This window comes from Desmodus rotundus, chromosome 8 (genome assembly GCF_022682495.2).
Source record: "Desmodus rotundus isolate HL8 chromosome 8, HLdesRot8A.1, whole genome shotgun sequence".
NCBI classification, from domain to species: Eukaryota; Metazoa; Chordata; class Mammalia; order Chiroptera; family Phyllostomidae; genus Desmodus; species Desmodus rotundus.
This window is the reverse complement of record NC_071394.1, coordinates 27,576,425-27,600,248: the sequence shown is the minus strand read 5'-3', so window position 1 is coordinate 27,600,248 and position 23,824 is coordinate 27,576,425. Positions and strand designations below refer to the sequence as shown.

Genomic DNA, 23,824 nt, shown 5'->3' with positions numbered 1-23,824 from the left:
TTATAGAAACACCTGAGTGGTAAAGAATAGTTCGTCTTTATTGAGCCATTACAAGTGATGTAAGAGACAAACCACCATAGGCAGAGAAGAGGCTGTGCATTTATTGCAGAGGCAGTGACCTTCATGCTGTTTCCTTACTGTTATTCTTTGTTAAATTACTATCTAATGAGCATTTAGATAATACAATTTATGTTAAAGTTACATAGGTAAAAAACACCCTACATTTTTACACAATAAACTTTTCTGGTAACCAGTTTGAGACTCATAATAACATTTTCTCATAACCATACAAGAAGAGGAACAGATGTAAAAGGTTACTGAGATTTTCAAACCATGTTTGATTTTTCAACTGAGAATAGGGGACAATGCTGTGGAAACAGAAGTAGTTTGGCTTTGTGATCACAGAAAATTTATCATTATTTTGGGAAAAGATTCTGGAGTAGTACATAATATTTTAGAAATAGCATAGTGCACTACCTATGCCTTTTCCCATTAAAATAAAATCACAGACATTTTGTACCTTCATAAAAAATAAGAATAAATGAAGTCTCATATCTCTACTGTAAAAAATTCTAAATGTTTTTTTTTTAACAACTAAGGGTATTATTTTCTATAAATATCTCTCTGGTTGGTAAACAAGATTCAATTTTCTAACTACAATTCCTGTAATTTTCAATAAAAATAAGATATATTATTAGTAAGCTTTTGCATATACTTTATGTTCTCCAATCTATAATTTTCCAATTATTTTCCTTTGAATGTAAACCATTGGTAAGGCCAAAATTTCATTGAAACATCATACAAAAAGTGATATTGGAGGTGAGAGGTTAAGATGAGGTGGAGAAAAATGTGGGAAGAAGGCTCTCTGAAAAAATAGGGGACAGTCATGCAGGCAGATCCGTAAGTAACGCAACACATCTGACTGTGATGCTTTTATCAGTCACATAGAAGTGTTCAGGAATCACAGATAGTCCTCAAATTATACGCCTTCACCGGTCTCTAAGTAGTGCTCACCTGTTAACTAATCCTAAGATGAGTCCTTTTTCCTGTAATATCCACTATACTGGTTTAAGATTTCATACCTTAAATTCCACACCATAAATATCAATACTGGTCACAAATACCAATAAAAAGAAGATGAACCAAATGTATGTGCTTCATCTCCCATTTATTAAGTTTTGAAATTGGGGTGACACTATAATAAAATTAATAAAATTATATAGGTTTCAGGTGTACAATTCTATGACACATGGTCTGTGTATTGTACTGTGTGTTCACCACCCCAAGTTAGGTCTCCTTGACTTGGGTAAGACTTTTAAATAGGAGCTCAGTAGTGTTTATACCAGTAAGTCTTCCTGAATCAGACATAGCTGTTTCCAGTGTGGGCATTTGATCTGCACCTAAATAAAGTTTGTTCATTTGGCTTAAAATATTTTATCTATTTGATATACTTAATGCTTCTGAGCCTCTTTGGTATTTGTTAGTATAGGGGATGTTTTCACAGGGAATTGTTCATTCCTTTTTACGGCGGAATGATATTCCGTTATATGGATGTACCACATTTTGTTTATCCATTCATCTGTCAGACACTTGGGCTGCTTCTACCTTTGTGTTAGCTGTTGTGAGTAGCGCTCCTGTGATGAAAACTGGCATACAAGGGTACATTTAAGCCCATTTTCCGCTCTTTGGGATATATACTTATGTTTAGAATTCTATGCTTTTGAAGAACCACCAATCTGCTTGGAAGCCCTTTTGACTAGGCAGGATTTGTGGTATTTTCTGAACGATGCTTGTGTTCATGTACAGTTCAGTCAACAAGAAGAGCAGTGGGAGCTTACTCTCAGAAAGGGTGACAGCACCTGTGTGCTGAGCACTTGACAACCTCTGCCAGGAGACAGAGGCCAGCAGTTCATTCGTTTCCTCTGGCTTAATTTTTCTATCACAGTCAGCAGTGGTTTATTGAAGTAAGTTCTGTGCTTTATTGATTTGTGTACATGCCAGAAGGAATAAGAATCTGACTCTTTGAGAGTTGAGAGGAAAAAATAACAGCTTTATTTCCTTTGTATGTGTATGCATTTTGTTTCGTTTGCTTGTTGTTTTTGGCCTGTTGTGTTATAGGCATTAACTAGTACTACATATAATACAGTTTTGTTGTTATTTTAAATTTCCCTTTCGGCTGTTACAAGTAGGAAAGTCCCCAATTGATTGTAATTGCAAAAATATTTTCAGACTTCTGCAATCATATTTTTAAAGCCCCCTCCCACCCTTTTTAGTGGTGGTTGTGGTGGGATTTTTAATGTCTAATTCCAAAATTCAGATGCATAAGTAACTCCTAAGCAGGTACCTTTAAAATCAGCATATTTTTAAAAATCAGCATATTAGATGTGAAGATATCATTATAGCCATTTTCAGAAAATACAGTCTGCCACATTTTCTATGGACTTTGATTAATTTTAATCTTTGACTTATGTGGACACTTTGCAATAAGCACCTTTTTAGTGGTATTTTTATGACTTGCCTGAGTATATATGTAGAATAATTTCCTAGCAAAATGATTGCTACATCAAAGGACATATACCTTTAAAATACAAAGGGATGGAAAATTGCCCTCTTAAAAGGATGTACCAGTTTATACTGGTTTCCCAATCTCATCCTAACAAAAGTTTATCAAACTTTTTGGTGTTTTGTCAGTCAGAAAGTGTAGTGCTTTTCTAGGAGTTGCTTACCTTTTTTTTTTTTCATCAGTTACAAGATTTTTTTATTGTATATTAAATCTTTTTGTCTGGCCTTCATTGTATTACATACATCTTTTCATTTTTGCATTTATTTTGCCTTCTGCCTCTGTGTGTGTCTGTTTATATGTCCATGTGTATGTCTATATTTATATCTACATGTATATATCTTTACTTATATATATACTTATATCTAAAAATCTATGTGAGATGTTATGAAATGCCAGAATATGTGTCTATCTGTAAAACACAGATATTAAAATGCATGCCAAAAATTCAAAGGTTTTTTTTGTTTTGTTTTTTTTGACACTTTATTTTTTATCATTGTTACTCTTAGTTTAAAAGACCATAATTCATTTACCCACAAAAATTTTTTTATTGCAGTAAAATGCATATAACATAAAATTTACCATTTAAACCATTTTAAAGTGTAGACAAAGTTTTACTTATCGATTTCATGTGGAATATTGAATGTAAAAGATACAATGTGACTAAATAAGGAAAACATTATTGAAGCAGCATTTCCATTAGAAAGAAATGTGATTACTTACATGACTCCAGTAATACCTAGTAAGAGTCAAAAGCATAGTATTTATTTTACTCCAGAAAGGCTTGAAAATTTTTTCTTGAATAAATTTTTATCACATTAATTAAACTGAAAGTATATGTATAAATTGTCTTAATAAGTGGATAGCATAGTTATATGGTATCATGATACTTCTCAGCAGAAACTACAGGGTCTGGCAGAAGTAACGCCTGCTTTAATGTGGTTGGCAGGGTAATAAAATGGGTGTCATAATTTATAATTTTAATTTGAACATTTCACCTAAAATGTCATATAGTGTCTTGAGTGTGATATTGTTGTGTTATGGAACTCCATGCTTATGATTTTGTAATAAAAAAAGGGTATTATTTGTGCTGGACCCTATACATTAAGAAATATCTCCAAGCAACTATATTTCACATTATTATACCTAACAGTCATTAGGGTTACACATTTATGAAACCTTCTTTCTGTCTTCCACTGCAAATACGGCAAACACAGTTTAAAGCCTTTGTCTGTAGCTTTGTGTGGGAATGACACTGCAATTACGGCCTCATAAAAGTGTAACATTGCACAGTGGCAAGTTCCAGTACTTTTGGGACTTTAGATGTTTTACTATATTGAGTTTTGTTGAGAATCTTAAAGGAAAGTTGGTTTCCAAAATACTTTTATTTCATGTTGGATTTAAGAAAACTTAGTTATAAGCAACAGTCTTACTGTTAGTTGACAATTGCCTGAAAATTCTCTTTATTTAAGCTTTTGGTTATTTATATACAAGCTCATAATTTCAGAGTTGTTCACAGCCTTTTCATTTTAAATACACTTTTTTTGTCCTAAGAACAGATAAGATCTTTCAGACTTACATTTCATAGTCCATTGAACATAAAAGTTTTTAAAGTTCATGTGTAAAATTCAGTTCAGAATCATAAGAAATATATTTAACATTCTCATATTTTACTTAAAGTAGTAAGATTGTAAGTCTGATTTTCAACTTGAATATTATCTGCAGTATGTGCAGTTATTATCGAGATTCTGAATCTACAGGTGTTTGACTTCCGGCTTTAAGCTATTTATTTCAGAATGGAGGACTGTTTTTTGGATCTTGGGTGAGTCTTCTAGAGTGAGTAGTTCCTCATGAGGCTCAACTTTTTTTGAAATACAGTTAAAGCAATAAAGGAAGGCATTCATTTTCATGTTGAAAATGCTTCTAGAGGGAACATTTCCTCATATGGTCCAACTATTAAATGCAGGTGAAGTAAACCAAAAAAGGGAAGTTTTTTTTTTTTCCAACTATAAAGTAACTGAAGAAATGAGTCAAGGCACTTTCTTGTATAAATACATATTTTTGGGTTTTTTCTTACATATCAAAGATACATTTTGATTAGCTGATAACTTTCTATAATAAAATTGATTATTTTAGTTTGTGAATAATCTATATTAAGTGCTTTTTTATTATAACTTCATAGTCAGTATAATCTAGTGAGAACACTTTTGGCTCTAACAGAAACAGAATTCTGTTCTTGGATCTGGCTTTGTATGTAACACCAAGTACGTCATTTTTCTTCCATATGTACCTCATTTACTGCAGTGTTTCTATTACATTTCAGACTTTCATATGGTGGGTAGTATCTGTAGCCTGGAAGAACAGTTAGCAAGTACACTAATTGCTCTTTTGTGGTATGGACTATTCTCCAGGCTTACTATTTATTGGTTTAATTGATGCCTGCTGCTTAATCAGAGGTTTTTACCCACATGGAACTATTTGATAAGTTTGGCGTAAAATGCAAGCTCTGTGAAATGTAAACAATGCTCATAATATAAGGACCTATAATCAAGACAGACCTCTAGTCATTTGAAAATAGTGCAGCTGCATGAAAAGTAGTTTTCTATTTGATCTCTCAGCCGTGGACATTTAAAAGTACTGTCTTTATTGCGGCATCCATACACTAATATTTACTGGGATGGCTCATCTTTTTCGCCTGGTGCTGTTCTCTCTTCCCCCACCCTCCCGTTGGCTCCTCCCTTTATGAACGTCTTACTCTGTTTCCTCCTTTTCCTCACTGAATGTCTTCCTATTTTTTCTGATTTTCTTAATTCTGATTGTCTTTTTTTTTTTTTTTTAGACTAATCTAATTCAGACTATACTGAGTGTACTGCTGAGCAGCTGGAAATAATCTCTTCGCTTTTGCATTCTTTGGGCACCACAGTTTGGGAAATATGGATTGTATGCCTTTGTTGGCACGTTCTGTTCAGGATATTCCTGAGGTCTTGCAGCCAGTCCTTTTCTGTTCCATTGGAGGCAGATGATAGCTCCTTGAGAGAAATTAATGAGTTTTCGTATATGTTTTCTTCAAAACCAAGAAAGTCGTATATTAGTAACCATTCTAAAACACTTTAAACAGTTTTAAAAAGCTACTATAGTAAAATAATCAAGTGAGAAGAGGGAGTAAAATTTAGTATAAATTAATGGGGTCATCAAAAACTGCTATCCATTCTGCATAGTCCTTAAAAAAGATGTTGAACTAGCTGATGATTTATTGAAAAGTTGTTGAACTTTATAAGATGAGAAATATGGTAAAATATTATTTTATTCAGCATAAAGAGAGAATCAGAATTGGTGTATCTTTTCGCCTTTTATAGTTTTCTGAAGATTACTTACCTTCATTTTAGATTCCATTAGGAGGTAGAACTTTTATACAGGTGTGAAATTGCTATGTGTCAAGCAATTTTCCAGTAGAAATCTTAAAATTAAAATGTGCCTAGAAAAACAGGTTGAAATATCCTCATACACTAGATAATCACTTGGGTTTTTTTCTTTCTTCAGCATTGTACCCATTATATTTCTTTCAGATTTTCTGAAATTTTACAGCTAATACAGTGGTATACCTTGTGTGTGTTTCTGTAGTTGTTATTGAGAATATAAATTTAAGTGGTTTCAAGAATTTGTTACTGACTTTGTGATATCCCTTAATATGTTTGTCGGTGACAGTGCAGTGTTAAAAAGCCAATGGCTGAGAATTCCTTGGGAGTAAGATGCAGTACTGTAAGATCATGAAATTAGATAAACAGACTGCTTCATTACTGCTTATATATTTTCATGTTAGGTTGGAGCTATTTTTTCCATCATCAGTTTAATTGTATATGACAGAAAACTACTTAATGGGATGTAAAATAAATAGTTAAGAAACATCAACTATTTCTCTTTTAAACATATTTTTCTTGTCCTCATTTGTTGTTCTTATTTTAATGTTTCTACACCTTTACTCAGAGATTCCTCCTTATGCACAGATCCATTGTGTACCTCATAAATCTGTTTCCTTTGTTGCAGTTAATCAGGCTGCAAAAGAGGACACCTTGGTTTTGAAGATCGGTTCTGTTGCTATGGCTCCCCAGGCTGACAATCCCCTTGGCAGATCTGTCCTCAGGAAAGATATTTACCAGTAAGTTTATGTTCTTACGTTCAATCTTGCAACAATTTCATCCTGCAAAGAAGTACACTGATCAATAAAACTTGCTTCGTGTGGCCTGTAGAAATATTTTTCATTTGGGATCTTTTGATATTTAAAACCAGGTTTTTCTGATTTTCTTTAGTATGTGGGTTTTTAAATTCATTCAGACAAATCAAGTATTTCTGTGAAGTGTTGATGAATAACAGAATGTAAGTACTAAGTCACCATAAAACTGAAGAAGCGCAGTTTGGAAAATTTTAGCAGAGTCTAAATTTGACCAAATCTCTATAATCACATGTGAAAATGAAGTCTTCTCTAGAACTACCACATCCTACTGTAGTCATGTTGTATCAAATTGAAGCATTTTTAATTTAACTATAAGCCATTATTTGGAATGTGGGACTGTGGATGTCATATGGATCAAAGCTGTAAAGAAATGCAAACTTCTAAGGAGAAATTTCACAGTAAACACTTTCTGTGAAAATGCCATGCTCTGGATTTTGTCACCGAGTATTTGCAAACCACACCAAGCATATATGGACGACTAAACTGGTGAACATATGTAATCAACATGATAAAAATAATATATCGTTCATACTGAAGTTGGCACTGCTGCCAGACATAAAAGTACAGTTGCAAATAAACCAAGTGAGACAAGTCCCAGAAAAACAGATGAACAAGTGTCTTAGTCTTCCTGCTGGTCTGTGTTTCAGATGTCGAAGTCTCACTCTTTTAAAAAAGAAATCTCTACTCTTCTCCAATAAGTGTTACTGCTAGGAAAAGATTCTTATTTTTATAATGCATTTACTACCTAGAGGGTAACAGTCATTTTAAGTGGGGATTTTATTTTCTCAAATTTTTTCTGATATTTGAGTTGATATTTTTTTCCTTTGAATTATATATTATACTCTCTTTCTTGTATTAATTTTTTGGTAGCTTATAGTATTTATCCCTATTTGAAATAAGCTTTTATTTTGCTAGCTTATGTAAAATTGCATGATGTCAGGACTGAAGGGGGCTTTAGGAATTATCTAATTCAAATTTCTCATTTTATAGATTAGGAAACTGAAGATCCAAAAGAATAGTCGCTGCTAGTCAAATAATGATAGAGTCAAGATCACAACTCGTATTTTTTGTGTACCTCAGTATCTCGTCAGTGGATTAGAGTAGAATCCTTTCTGGATGAAAATAATTTAATTTTTTAACATTTGGGAATTCTTTCAGGTGTATTCATCTTTTCTTTCACTTTAGAAGTAAGTGGTTCTCAAAAAAAGTTCTACTTTTGGTGAAATATGTTTCATATTAAAATACCCTATCACCATCAATAAAGTGAACTCCAGAGATACTTCCTTTCCCCCTCTACACTTCCTGGCTCTGCAGTGTTCATTTGTGCACATTCAGTTTTCATAACTCTGCATCGTTGCTTCACTTCCCTTTGTCCTTCTTGCACTTTTTTCTCGGTCTCTTTCCTTACTTACTTTCCCCACTTTCTTCATACCTAACTTTTCCTTACCATTCTGTATCTTTCTTCATTCTTGACCTTTTCCCTTTCTATATTTTTCATTCTTTTCTTTACTTTTCCCCTTCTTCCCCTATCTCATTTCCTATCTCATTTCACTGATTTATTTTATAAAATATAGAAACACAATGCCAAAAATAAATTGTAAAAATTTACAAAAAAGTATATTATCTCTTCAGAACTTTAGTATCTATACAAAAATACTTAAAAATATGTACACAAAAAGTATATAATAGATATTTCATGTTTATAAAATTAATGCCTATACTTTTTTTTTATAATGACAAGACAAGACACACTCAACTTTTATATTTTGCCAAAGTCATATACTTTCAAATAGGGATAAATACTATAAGCTACCAAAGTCAAATGGCAGAACATTTCAGGGTCTATTTCTTATGAATTCCTTTCAGAGTTCTTTTTAAATTCATTTTTCTATCATTTAGTTCGCCTCCACTCCCACCCCCACTTATAAAATTCAGTTGTTTCACTGTCTTGCTCCCTTTCCATATGTTACTTACTCTTTCTTTTAATCTGCCCTTGGTGTTTCTTCTTTCTGTCTTGGTGTTTCTAACTTTCTCAACCTGATAAATGGCATCTATCATAACCCACAGCTAACATAGTTGATGATGAAAGACTGGGTGCTTTCCCCTTAAGATCAGGAACAAGATAAGGAGATCTACTCATAACGCTTCTGTTTAGCATTATACTGGAGGTTCTAGGCAGGGCAGTTAGGCAAGACATGAAGTAAAAGGCACTCAGATTATAAGGAAGAAATAAAACCATGTGGTTTTCTAGATGATGTGATCTTGTATATAGATAATTTTACGGGATTCACTGAAAAATTGTTGGGCAAATAAACAAGGTCAGCAAGGGGTTGCAGGACAACAAATCAAATGTAAAAATCAGTTCATAGTAACAATGAGCTATGAACAATCTAGAAGTTAAATTAAAGAAACAATTTTATGTATGATAGCATCAAAAATAGTTAAATACCTCCAAAAAGTTTACCAAAAGTAGTGTGAAACTTACAGTCTGAAAACTACAAAACTTCGTTGAAAGAAACCAAACAATATTATATACATATATATACACATGTATACATATGTGTGTGTGTGTATCCCATGTACATAGTTCTGAAGACTTAGTGTTGGGATACCAGTACTTCTCAAAATCATATGCAGAGTCAACACAATCCCAATCAACAGTCCAGCCTAGCTTCTTTGCAGAAATTGACAAGTTGATCCTAAAATTCATATGGAAATTCAAGGGACCCGGAAAGCCAAAGCAATCTTGGAAAAAGAGAAAGCTGGAGGACTCATACTTTCTGATTTCCGAACTTAAGGTATAACAGTAGTAATCAACGTAGTGGCATACTGGCATGAGGGTAGACACACAGGCCAATGAACAGAATTGAAAATCCACAAACAAACCGTCACATCTACAATCAATTGGTTTTTCATAAAGGAGCCAAGACATTTCAATGGTAAAGAATAATAGTCTTTTCAACAAATGGTGCTTAGACTACTGCACATCCACATGAAACTGGACCCGCGGGTGCTACTATACGTGAAAGTTGACTCGGAATGGGTGTGAGACCTAATGTGAGGGTTACAATTCTGCACTTACGGAAGAAAACATAGGAGTCAATCTTTGTGACTTTGGTTTGGATAATGGTTTCTTAAAAATGACACCAAAAGCACAGGGGCAAAGAAAAATAGATAATTTGGACTTTACCAAAATTACAAACTTTTGTGCTGCAAATGACTCCACAGTACATGAGAAAATATTTACAACTCATGTCTCTAGTAAGAGACATGTAATCAGAATATAAGAACTTTTACAACTCAATAGTAAAAGAACAACCTAATTTTTAAAACGGGCAAAGAATTTGAATAGATGTGTATTCAAAGAAGATAGGAACATGGTCGATAAGCATGTGTGAAGATGTTCGACCCAATTAGTTAGTAGGGAAACGCAAGTTAAAACTACACCCACTAGAATGACTACAATAAAAAAGATAAAAGACATGGAGAAATTGGAGCCCTCAGACAGTTCTAGTGAGGATGTAAAACGGTGCAGCTGCTGTGGAAAACTGCTTGGCAATTCCTCATACGTTTAAACATAGAATTACCATATGATGCAGCAATTCTACTCCTAGGTATGTACCCAAGAGAATTGAAAACATATGTCAACGTAAAAGCATGCACAGCAGTGGTCATAGCGGCACTATTCACAGTAGCCGGCAAGTGGAAACTACCCGAGGGTTCATCAGCTGAGGAAGGGCTAAACAAAATGTGGCGTACTCATTCATACATTGGAGTAATATTCTGCCATGGAGAGGAATGGAGTATATGTTATAACATGGGCCAACCTTGGAAACACGCAAACTGAAAAAAGCCAGACACAAAATACCACATATTATGTGATTCTATTTACATGAAATGTCCACAATAGGCACATCTGTCGAGGCAGAAAGTAGTACAGTGGTTGCTAGGAGGGGAGAGAGGAATGACGGTTAATACTATAGGATTTCTTTTGGGTTGATGAAATTGTTCTGGAATTAGGTAGTGGTGTACAGTGGCATGCACACTGTTTGTATACTGAGTGGTGTGCACTGAGTACAGTATAATCTACAGAAAACACTGAATGTTTCACCTCAAAAGGTAAATTTTATGGGATATCAATTGTATTTCAGTAAAGCTTATTTAAATATATCCCTGAGTGTACCAAAAATTGATGTGACAGAAAGGCCCAGAGAAATTTAACTCCAGAGAGGGAAAGAGAGAGATACCTTTTATTACTATTTTTTTTATTGTGGAGACTGGGTACTCTTTTCAGCTCTGGAATTGTCTGTCTTATCTGGCTGTAAGCGGAAAGATTTTGCCGTGGGAAGGAGAAGGAAGGGATGTTAATCAGTCATGTGGGCTAGAGTGACGTATTGGAATCTGGAGAAGAACCAGACACATAGTGAGTCCTTCACAGTGCTTTATGTGAATGCTGGGTGGGGAGAAGCAGCTGGCAAGAAGAATTTTGAGCTTCTCAAAGTTTCCCTTTTCTTACAAGACAAAGCCAAGGTTTGGCTTTGTATGCATTGTTCTGTACAGTAGCTGCTAACCACACATGGCTCTTTGCTTTCGAAATGTGGCTAGTCCAAATTGAGATGTTTTGTAAGTATAAAGTATATATGAGTCTGATGGATTAAGAAGAAAACGAAGTATCTAATTTAAACAAAATCCTTATATCTGTTAATCTGTTGTGATGACAATATTTTACATATATTGAGTAAAATATATTATTACAACTATTTTCCACTGATTTTTAAAACCTCTTTTTCATTGTGACTACTAGTAAAGTTCTGTTATATTGGTGGCTTACATTTGTAGTTTGCATGATAGTTCTATCACACAGTGCAGCAGTGCTAGGGGAAGCCTGCAAGAAACACAGGGTATGCTTCACCCTTGGGATGTTGGAAACCAAAGGTTAACTGAGTTCAAAGTTGCAAATGCAACCAGTACAAAAGAGACGTATTACCTGTGATGCAACAACAGTAAGACTGAGTAACTGAAGACGTAACATGGAACCGTTCTTCAAAAACCTGGACTGTCGTGTCATGTAGAGTAGCTTCATTCCTTCTGAGGCTAAGAATAGACCTAGGATTGTTAAATTAGTGGATATTACAATAACTCTGGTTAGAGCTCAAAAGAATGAAAGCCTTTCAAATTATAAAAGTCCAGTAAATGAGGCTCTTCATTCATTAGTCATTATTTAACAAATGATTATTGGGAGCCTACTGTGCATCAGACACTATTTTTGGTATTGGGTGTACATCAGTAAACAAGACAAAAGAAACATCCCAGCTCTCATGGAATGTGCTTTTAATGATGAGGAGACACCATTACAAATTAATAAACAGCTGTTCTGGTATATTAGAATATCGTAAGTGTTGGGGTGGCAACACAGCAGGGAGAAGATAGGAAATGGGAGTTAGAGGTGGACAGCATGGCCCAAACAGAGAGGCCGTCTCACTAAGAAAGCATGAGGATCCGGAGCAGGAGTGTGCAAAAGAAGGCAGCAGTAGCTGAAGCAACTGTGTGCCCGGGGAATGTAGTGGGCTGTGAGGTAAGACATGGAAGAGCCTTAGAGGCTATTGTGAGCGGTTGGCTGTTATTTTAAGTGAGATGTGGTTGTGCGGGCAAATAATCCTCACTGCTGAATTTTGAACTAATGTTGTTGTTTACCCTGTTGGCCGAATATCTACCTGCAGAAAGAAATGACGGGGTGGCCAGCAGGAACTAAAGATATACATTAGAAAAAGAGGTGAAATGTGCATGATAACACATGCACATTTAAAAACAACAGGTGTGACAAAGTGAAACAAATGGAAGTGTGATATTGCACTGTAAGGGAGTCATGTTAAGAATTATTTCTATCCTTTCAGTAACTGAATATGTGATGTGAAGTGCTTTTGATTATTGAGGGGTTGATTTTTTTATTTGTCTTAATCAGATGAGAAGCCCTCAGAGGGTTTGAACAGAGCAGTGACTTCATTTATATTTAAGCAGATAATTCAGGCCAATATGTGAAAATAGACCGCAGGCAGGGAAGTTTTGTTACTTGCAATAATCTTGGCAAGAGATGATGTTGGCTTGGCCCAGGGTAGTGGTTGTGGAGGTGGTGAGAAGTGGTCAGATTCCGTAGATGTTTTAGAGGTAAAAGCTTTAAGAGGAATTGCAGATGGATTGCACATGGGATTTGAAACAAAGAAGATAAGGATAATTCCATTGCATGGCCTAAGCAACTAGAAGGATGAGATTGATTTAAGGAAGAAAAACTGTGGGAGGGTTTGGTTTGGGGGCTGGGCAGGTGCAGCTCAGGAGTTTATTTTTGAAAATGTTGACTATTTCTTAAGGTAGTGAGCTCCCCATTGCTGATGTTGTAGAGGCTGATCCAGGAGGCCGCATAGAAGGTTTTGATTCCTGTTGAATTAGACCACTGCTTCTTACCCCTGTGGATCTTACATGGCCAACAGTGTGGTGATTGCCGTGGGGGGGTGGTATAAGGGCACTAATTGGTAATGGAAAAAATATGATAAAGATTAAATTTAAAATAAAATAAAATGCAGGATTTGACTGGGAGTCTGGGATGAGGCTTGAAATTCCACGTTCATACCAAGGTACTGAGTGGTTGGGTGTGACCCTACTCCTGGGCGATGGTGACGTGCTGCTTCAAGGACCACACATTTTTGAGCAGGTTAGATCAGTGGTTTCCAAACCTTTTGTAAACAGAGAATTCTTTAAAAATACACTCTTAGTAAATGCTAGTGATTTTGAATGCTGCACATCCAAACACTGTGAAAGGCTCAGAAGTGAGTGTCCTCCGTTCACAGGCTTTCCCACTGCCTAACGAGATTGCCCTCGGTACAGTCTTGAACTTCAGAACTTTCACAGACTTTCAGTTGATAGCATTTGTTAACTTTTGGAATCCATAATTCAGAAAATATAAAATAACAAGATTTCTATTAAGTTACACCTTATATGAATTTGTACTTTATTACTCCCCAAAGCATCTGATCCACCAGAAAACAACAGAACATAAATAACATTATTTATTCAGTGTTCATGCTCAGCTCTATATCCTCATGAGCCCCTGCTTAGCCTTCTACCCTCTTTCCCTGCCTCGAGGACTGATCTACCTAGTTTACTTCTGCTAACCCTGGACAAGCTCACCTCCCAGTTTCCTTTCAGCTCGTTCTCCGATCGTCCTATTCTGTGATGTGTTCTATCACATCCCTGACTTTACACCATCGTTTGAACCACAGTCTGGCCTGATGACCCTTCTTTTACCTTAGACAACCCTTTTGCCTGAGAGATGATTCAGATTCTTGTCTCAAATGAGAAACAGAGAAACAGTTGAGGGTAAACAGTTATAAAGGCAGATTATAACCCAAATGACCTGTGCTGAAAATGTTCCTTCATGGGCTGATGTAAGGAAATTAAAATAAAATTGGAATTATGATGAGGTAAAATTAAAATTTGGTTACACTTAGACAAGTGAGTTATATATATATTTTAGAAACTTTATATTTACTAATACTAGTTAATCATCCATAGTTCATTAACTATAGTGTTTGTGGTTGTTTCTATTAAAAATGGAAATAATTCTCAGTCCAGACCTTAAGCCATTTTATAGTATAATTGCTATAGGAAAATTACATTGGATTTATATTTTTTCTACTTCTGAAGAGTTTTTGAAATGTTTCATTGACTGTGATCCAGAATACTATATGTATAAGTAGTTTAACTTCATTTTGTTTTAAATTGTTTTCTAAAAATAGCTTTTAATGTGAGAAATAGAATAAATAGCCCTGTATTAGCCATTAGAACAGTAGAAATCTTGACACAGTTATCCCATTCTATTGTATATATGCATACATACAATAATTCATTTATTACTTTAATTCCTTCAGTTATTAAATATACATTGATTAATTATTTTAGTTATTTAATAGATACAGGGTCTGGCACAAATAATGCCCCTTTTTTATTACAAGCTCTTTCATTACAAAATCATAAGCATGTAATTCTGTAACATCACAATATCACACTCAAGCACACTATATGACATTTTAGGTGAAATGTTCAAATTAAAACTATAAATTATTACACCCATATTATTACCCTACCAACCACACTCAAGCAGGCGTTACTTGTGCCGGACCCTGCATTTATCGAGTGCCTGCAATGTACTAGACACCAATGGTAGATACATATTTTTGACTAGTACTTACAGTACCTCCCTTCGTGGGACTCAAGACCTCAACCATACAATTCGAGCCAGTGAGATTATATTGTCAGCTCTGGTAGGTTTGACACCCTAATAATCCACGCTTTGTCTAAAATACTTGCCACAATGCCTAGATGATGAATAAGCAAAATCAGACGTCACAATCTTGCATCCTAAACTTTTTTCTGTGGTCTTTTTTTACTGTAAGTGTCCTTACAACATTCTCTCCTGTATCTTCTGAAAATCATTACAAGAGGAAAGATTGATTCCACAAATTCCATCTAGATTTGCAGTTTTCACAGGAAGAAATAGAGAAAAGTGTTTTTTCATTCCATTGACTTTTTTTTGTTTTAATAGTAGCAGAAGGAATAGAAACATTAATATTAATTATTCATGAGTCTAAGTAAATGCATCATATTTTCAGTACATTTTAATGGTCTGTTTTTAAAAAAGTCTTCTTGTATTCCAAGTGTTTTACAGTTTAGTTTATCATTATTCAGTCAGGTTGTTACCAAATTATAATAAGAAAAGTTAAAATAAGATTTCTATTTAAAAAAGAAAATATTTTATTTATTTATTTTTAGAGAGAGGGGAAGGGAGGGGGAGAAACATCAGTGTGTGGTTGCCTCTCACGCACCCTCTACTGGGGACCTGGCCCACAACCTAGGCATGTGCCCTGACTGGGAATCAAACCAGTGACCCTTTGGTTTGCAGGCCAGTGCTCAATCCACTGAGCCACACCAGCCAGGACTAAAATAAGATTTCTTAAAAATATTATAAATAATTGGTAGAATATCTTTTTATAGCAAATCTACTTTTAATTTATTAATAAACCTGTATTACTAATATTTTTAAATAGATGTGTAGTAGTGTTCCTTTTTTAAAAATTAAATGACATTGAAGCATGCCTATAGAAAATGAAACTCTTTTTCTTACTAGGATCTACTCTGAGTGCTAATTGCTGCCTTACTCTGTGGCCATTGTTAATACTTAGGCTGACACTTTTTTTAGACAGTGGGGGTGTGTATGTGTGTGTGTGTGTGTGTGTGTGTGTGAGAGAGAGAGAGAGAGAGAGAGAGAGAGAGAGACAGTCAGAGACAGACTGAGACTCTGTCTTAAATAATGCGATTGTACTCTACATAGTGTTCTGCAACTTGTTTTTTTTTTAAACTCAGTAATATATTGTTGGCATCCTTCGATGTCATCATTCAGAAATACTGGTCTATTTTTGAATAGCTGTTTTAGACAGCATAGATCGAAATACTATTTAAAGACTTTTTTCCTAACCAACAAAATATTCTCCATTATTAAAAAGCTTCATTAAAACCTAAAAACTTGAACATTTTGTGACCCAGACTTCCCAGACTTCAAAACATTATACCTGAGAAATGTAAAAGGAAAAACTGAGTTGTTTCTCTCAGTGAAAGTAGCTACAAGGGTGCTCCTTAAAGAACAGAGTTATCAGCACAAATGGGAAACTGAAATTATTGTTGCTAAAATATTCTTTGTTACCATGTGAATTGCAAAGGCTAGTGATTCTCAATTCAACACTACTGTGTGTGAATTAAAATATTGTAGGTGTTTTGGTTTTAATGTACAACTTTGAAACATTATTTGATGATAGCAACTCTTTGTTCAGTATCTGTCGTAGTGCCCAATTTTTAACAGGACAAAATCCCTATCTTTTAACCAAATATGTATCTCTCCTCCATGATCTGATCTCAGCCTATACTGAAAATCTTATTACTGATTGCTTTCTTCCACAAGACACTTGTTCAAATTGAATATTTTGTGTACCCGATAATGCTTATTGTGTTCTTTTCTATGGCCCTTGGTTATGTATGCAATTTCAACTTTCTTGATATATAACTTTCTTCTAGCTCAGCCTTTCAAAGAATTTTTTGTTATAAAAACTTTATATCAGGTTAAGTTTTGGATCCTTTTAAAACCTTTTTCTGTGGTGTTCAACATTATTAATTTAAAAAATTCTTAAGAATCACACATGTATACTTTTAATGTTTCATTTAAATCCTCTGTTTTTGAAACCTCTCATAATCATTTTACTTAGAAGTAATTTCCCCTTTCTTTGGCCTTCTCTACTGGTATCTGACCTACCTTTCTGCAATTGTGATATAAAAATAATAGTACAGTAGTAGCAGCAGTGGTATCTAAGACCTCAAGAGCTCCCTTGTACCAGGTGTTCTACTTGATGCTTTCAATGCAGTGCTTAACTCACAGTACCCATGAGTCACATAGTATGATTATCTGTGTTTTGGAGACAAAAAACAGAACTTAGACATTAAATAATCTCTCCTGGGTCACATAAAATAAGTGACAGAACCGGCTCCCATTGCCCATGCTATTTACCACTACTTCTTGCTGCCTGTAACTCAGTTTCTTGTGAGACAGACTGGTTTTAGTTTAACAAACTTATAATTAACTAGTGTATAACATTAAGTTTGAAACTTTTTTTGAAGTTTCACATTTATATTCCATTGAATTTTATTACTGTTGTGATGCTAGGTTTGTTTTTTGTTTTTTTCCTGACAACATTTTCTTACCAGTGAGTAAATTGAAAAAACTATTAGGTACCAATTTTGCATTTTCCTTAGGTTCCCTAAAACATTACAAGCTGGATGGACTTAATATTATAGATATTAGAGATATAATTTATAGTACAAACTCTAATAACCCTATTACTTGAGTCCTCTGACCCTTAAGGGTATTGAACATACAATCTATTTTAAAAGAATTTTCAATTAGGTTATACTTAGTACTGCATTTGATCTACAGAAAATTGCTCCTTAGCTAATGATTTTGATTGTAATCAAAATTTTTCTCTCATCTGCTATGAACTTTGAAGTGATTCATGACCAGATCTAAATATTTACATAGATGGCCTTAATAATAACCTCAGTATATTTTTGTGGTTTTTCTTTCATAAGATATTTTAAATCATTATAAAACATTTATAAATCTTTCTGTTTTTTACATATCATTTTTCTCTAAATTGTGTTGAAGAAAATATTGATTTTATTATTTTTAAAACAACTATGTTCTATTTTGTTCACATGTATTTTTCATACACAAGATTATGTCAAAGTTGAGTAAGTTTGTTGTGAACGTTTCTTGTAACTTTGGCTTTTTTCCCTAATCATATGCAATTGGAAAATATTATGTTTAAGCTACGTATCTGAAAATAGGGCTTACAGAATTAGACACATAAATTTGGAGGCTATTTAAGATTTTATGTGGACTCCCTGTATCATCGCTCTGTCGTATTGTGTAAAAATTCACAAAATCTTTTAAAAAAACAAACTGGTAACTAACAATAAAATTCACTTTATACTCTTTCCAGATTATTTATTAAAAGAATTTTAAAATATTTAAAACAGAACTTTTTTCTTTTGTAGTATTTTTAATTACAAAGTTTCTTAACTTTCATCTTTTACTTGAGAGAATGATATGCTTCTTGTATATAATTGGACATTTGTGAACTTGTGCATAAAGCTTTTGGTTCATGCCATAAATATTTGTGGGTCTTCAGATGTCCCTTCTGCGATTCTCTCTGTGACTAATGTATCCCACAGCTCCTTACAAACTTCGTCAGTTGTGGAGTTTTGCAGCCATGTCTTTCTTGCAGACATTAGCTAATCCTTTTTAGTGCATTCAGTACTTAATAAATTTGAATCGACTATTGGGTTTCAGTTTCTTTCCATAGAGCATTTCATTCTCTTAAATATTGTTTACAAGCATTATGTGAAAAATTCATAGTAATTTTGCCCAAGATCTAAGGACATTTTTAAAAATGTAGTTTCTGACAGGTATGTGTCTGTCACAGTTTAATTCATGGAATTTTACCTTCAAAGAATTATAAAAGTTAAGGGAGCTGATTTATTTTTACTCTTAGAAGACTTGCATTCACAGAATTAACTTTATTTTGTTTTACATGGATGCTTAAACAATATACATAGGCTCAAACAATCATTATTGAAGCATATGGTCAATAGAAATTCACAGATGAGATTAATGTCCTTTCATAGATAAGTTTAACATTAACTCCCAGATACATTGTAAAAATTAAATTCTAAATATCTCCAAAATACTATACCTCCCTCTACCAACCTTTAATTTCTTCCTAATTTTCTTCCTATATAGATGTTCTCAAAATAACTATTGTGTTGGGTTTTGGCAAGGTATTTTTCATATCTAGTGACATTATGCTCCTAATCCTTTAATGCTTAGTCTTGGTTTTAAATAACTCCCTTTTAGCAATTCAGAGACATTAGAATGGTAGGTATTTAGAGTAACTCGCCTAAAAGCTTTGTTTGAAAATACTATTGGCAGACTTTTAGTCCCTGTCGTGTTCTTCAGCTGATCTAATATGAAGGCTTTGGATTTATATTTGGCCTTACCAAAGTAACTGCGTCTTTTGTGGCTTCCTGTAGCAGGATGTAGGTTTCCATCCATGCATTTCTATTTGCTGCCAAAGGCCACCTCAATAACAGTGTTGAAAATGACTATAACTTTTACCGTCATTTTTGGAATGTTATATTAAATCTATTTAACCCTTTTTATCTATATTTTCAATACATTTCTCTAGAAATTCATGTTGGAAAGAAACTAAAGAAAATAGAGTGTGTTTGGATTTGTATCATAACAGTTTTTTATGATGAACTTGGAAAATCTCTTACATTTTTTTCAAATACAGTTTGGTTATATAAAATACAATGGATATGTACTATCTTATGTATTCTTGATTCTGTAGTCACTGAGGCACTAACATTATCATGTGAAATTATTACCTAATCACCTCTGGGCTTAAAGACAAGTGAGAGAAGGCATATTATACCTTTAAGATGCATCCATAGTTTCTGGAATATAATGACTGTTCACCAGAACTAGTGACATAGAAGACAGCTCTTCAAAACCAGCAAAACATTGTGCTACTCTCTAAGTATCTGATGTAAAGGAAGAATAATATTTTCTGTCACTAAAAAGAAGCATAATTGGTAGGTACGAAATAGACAGGGGGAGGTTAAGAATAGTGTAGGAAATGGAGAATCCAAAGAACTTGTATGAATGACCCATGGACATGAACTAAGGAGGGGGAATGCTGATGGGAGAGGGGTGAAAGGCAGAGGGGAATAAAGGGGAAAACTGTAATAGCACAATCAAAAATATATACTTAAAAAAAAAAGATGGAGTATTGTAACTGGAGAGTACCCTGCATACTTATTCCTGTAGTTTTTCATATAATGTAACCTACTCATCATTTCAAAGGGATGATAGAAAATGGATGGATGGATGGATGGATGGATAGATAGGTGGATGGGTGGATGAATGGATGGATCTATCTTTGACCAGCTTCGAGTTTAAGAAACTTGTATATGTAAGCTTCAGTGTTGGCTTTGTAACTGCAATTTAAGGAAGACCCATTTTACCCTGTGTCTGTTTCCAGCCTGGTTCTTCATATCCCTTCCACAAATATGGAAGCTAATTTAAAAAGCAAGTTAGGAAGCAAGCATCTATGCATTCATTTAATATGAATTATTAATTAATTGTGAATGCCTCTGCTAACTTAGTAATAAATTAATTATACACATTGTATAAGAGTACTTGCTAACCACTAATAGAATGCTACTATTCAGAAAATTCTTACCATTTTTTACATGAGATCAAGTAAATTATTATTTTCCTAAAGTACCAATTTAAACAATAACTATTAAATACACATGCTTATCTTTATTTCGTATTCTACCCCATGTTCACTGAGGTCACTGTCCTAAAATAAATAATGCAGTTTTACCTGTTTTATGTATTAGAGATACTCAGCCTCTGTTTGGAGACCATACATTTTCTATGGTGAAGACAGGTATTTCCTCAGTCTGAAATACCTCTTTGCTCAGCATTTCTAACGTTAAGCTTTGTGCACACACTAGACACCTGAAAACCATTCCACACTAACAAAGAGTATGGAAAATACAAATGTGATTACAAAAATAGATAAAAATCAAATAAACACATATCAGATTGTTTTCTTATTTGTACTTTTTCATACCTTCTTATTTTCTAGTCAGTGTACGGTGACCTATGTACAAGGAAAGTGTGTAAAAGCTCATGTGGACGTTGCCATGTTACCACCAGCAGGGTCCCAGAAGTCTTCCTCATTCCCGTCCCACCCAGTGCCCCGCACTCCAGAGTTAGCCACTGTTCTGAGCTCTATAAACCGTAATTTAGTTTTGACATAATTAAATATAAAAATGAAGTTTTAGGTTGTGAAAACTTTTTTCTCAACATAATTTACTATTTATAAATTTATTTGACATGGTTTCTGAGCCAATGTCAGGTCTTATAATTCAAAATACAAATATTTTGAGCAGTGTTTAAAGTGTAGTTTTTAAGTTCAGTTGGTTCTATCTTAATGTCAAATAGTATATTCATTTACTATGATATTTTCCATGTAAATAACTAGTGAATATAAGGAAAAATAAAAACTGTATATATAGAGTTAAAAATTTTTATTAATAAACATCTGTATTCATTGGACAAATTCCTAGGATACACCTTAATAACTTTGATTACAATGTGAGCTTCTTAACCAATTTCTGTGAATTTTATTTACTGTTATTTAGTGCACATTGTCATATACTTATGTAGGTGACATTTGTACATCATAGAATACATAGGTTCTCAAAAGGGAAATAATGCTTTGTATTCGAGGCTTCCAATGTCCTCTCACTGAATGACGGTCATCCAGGTATGGGTTTGATAAACTGACACAACAGTGGAAAGAATTCCTGTCCCATCTCAGCTTATCAAACACACTGTGGACAGCATGTCTTTAGCATCTGAATACATTCCCAGTCATTTAATTTCGGAATAGAAATCACGAAGCTCACGTTCAGTGAAACACAACCTCAGTATTTCCAGGTGATTTTAAAGAACACCTGTTAAAACTGAGGTATAGTACCACTAAACTTTAAGAATTATCCACAAACTAGGAAAAAATAATATATAGAGAGTTATAGAACTGCAATGTCATTTGTTCAGTTTGGTGTTGGGAATATATGTTAATGAAATATATAGTAATGACTTAATATCCTATTATTCTGGTAAACAGTTACAAATTATGCTGTAAACACATTTACACATTACAGAGAGGAAAACACTAAAATCAAGTATGTTTTGATTTTTTCTATCCTAGTTTATATCACAACAGATAACCGCCTGGGAAAGTTATCTTTCAATCTGAATCTGTCAGGTTTTTTTTTCCAACTTGATTTAATTATTTTACTTGAAAATGTTCATCCTCAGAACTTTAGCCGCCTTCATTATGAATAGTGTGCCAGAATCATTTGTACATTTTTGAGGTTAAGTATGGGCATACTTAAAAAGATTATTTTAAAATTTGTTCTTGGTACCATAAATATATTCTGGTGAAAAGCCAACCTAAAAGGTGATATAAGTCAAAACATATATACTCTCATACCTGTGTATATGAGTATTTGTATATATTTATAATAAAATAGTTCAGTCTGTAACATCAATGAGTGGATTCACCTGACACTATATCATACGCAATGTGAGACCATTTTCCAAGTTTATTTTCTATCCCTTCCAAACCCTCCGAAGAAGCAATTACATCATGCAGTCCCAGTACCTCATCAGGGGAGCTCCGTCTCTGTGCCGCAAGGAGAAAGGTGGTGCAGCAGTGCCGAGCCCAAGTTGCTCTCCTCTTCGGAGAAAATTGCAGTATCCAAGAGCTTTTTTTAACAAGGGACTATTTTTAAATGTGTCTGGTCACCTCAAAGGATATGTAGGGCATTTCCTGCCAGTAGGATTAGAGGAAGGAAGTACCAGGCCAAATGTTTGATGTGTGATGTACTGTAATTCCTTTCATGTGTTCGGTGGCTTTTATATGTTGATCAATGTTCTGCTACCAATTGTGACCATGGTGTGGTCCAGGGCATTAAAGTGAGACCATCCTTAATGTATAGGGTCATTAACTGTACCTAGGAGCATTATTATAATTAAGGATACTTTTTTTTTTAATAACCACCTCTCATTTTCATTAAAGTATTTTTTCATAATTGGATAATCCTCCTAGAGACAGTGTTTCTCATGAAAGAAATGATTCAGTGTTAGAGACTGCCAATACTTACAACACTGTAGGTAGATGCTCTTTTAGTTCCTGGTTTCACCTTGTGTAACTGGTTACAGCATTTTCTTCCCATAGTCTCCTGTGGGGATGCAAAGTTCAAGATGGAAGCTAGCTTTAAAGTGTAGTTTTCCTGGGTGTGTCTGTCTTACAGGCAGTAAGTATTGACAAAATCGCTATCAGCAATATTATATACCTGTATAGAAACAGAGTCGATGATTACACATGTTCTTCACTATTCTAAGATCACATATGGAAAACCAGTAAAGTTCCAAACTGCTGTAGGTTTAGGCTGTTTTATAAACAAAACTGAACAACCGCTTCTGATTACATATAATGGCAAAAATTTGGTAACAATCTGATTGCTTAGCTGTAGACAAATGGTTAATATAATAGTGTATTCATTTGATGAAATTCTAAGCAACCATTGCAAGGATAGTATGTGTGCCTATTAACATGAAATATAATTGAGCTATTTGTTAGGTGAGCCAAAGGTTTTTTAAAATGTATGTACAGTATGATCTTATTTATGTACATGTTTAAATGTGAATGGCAGATAGTCTAGATGGTTACCAGCCAAGTTTCCTGTGATTATTGGTCTGTGAGAAGTTGTTTTTCTTGCTTTGATTTATG

General features: G+C 34.1%; 1 protein-coding gene across 4 annotated transcripts in view; it reads left to right on the top strand.

Annotated features, from left to right (window-relative positions):
- Positions 1–23,824, top strand: part of VPS13B (vacuolar protein sorting 13 homolog B) — a 669,566-nt gene that overhangs the window by 340,633 nt on the left and 305,109 nt on the right. For all 4 annotated transcript variants that reach the window (XM_024572260.3, XM_024572257.3, XM_045181664.2 and 1 more), the window contains one exon: positions 6,605–6,716. In XM_024572260.3, the coding sequence (XP_024428028.2) occupies positions 6,605–6,716 (112 nt within the window). The remainder of the gene's footprint in view (positions 1–6,604; positions 6,717–23,824) is intronic.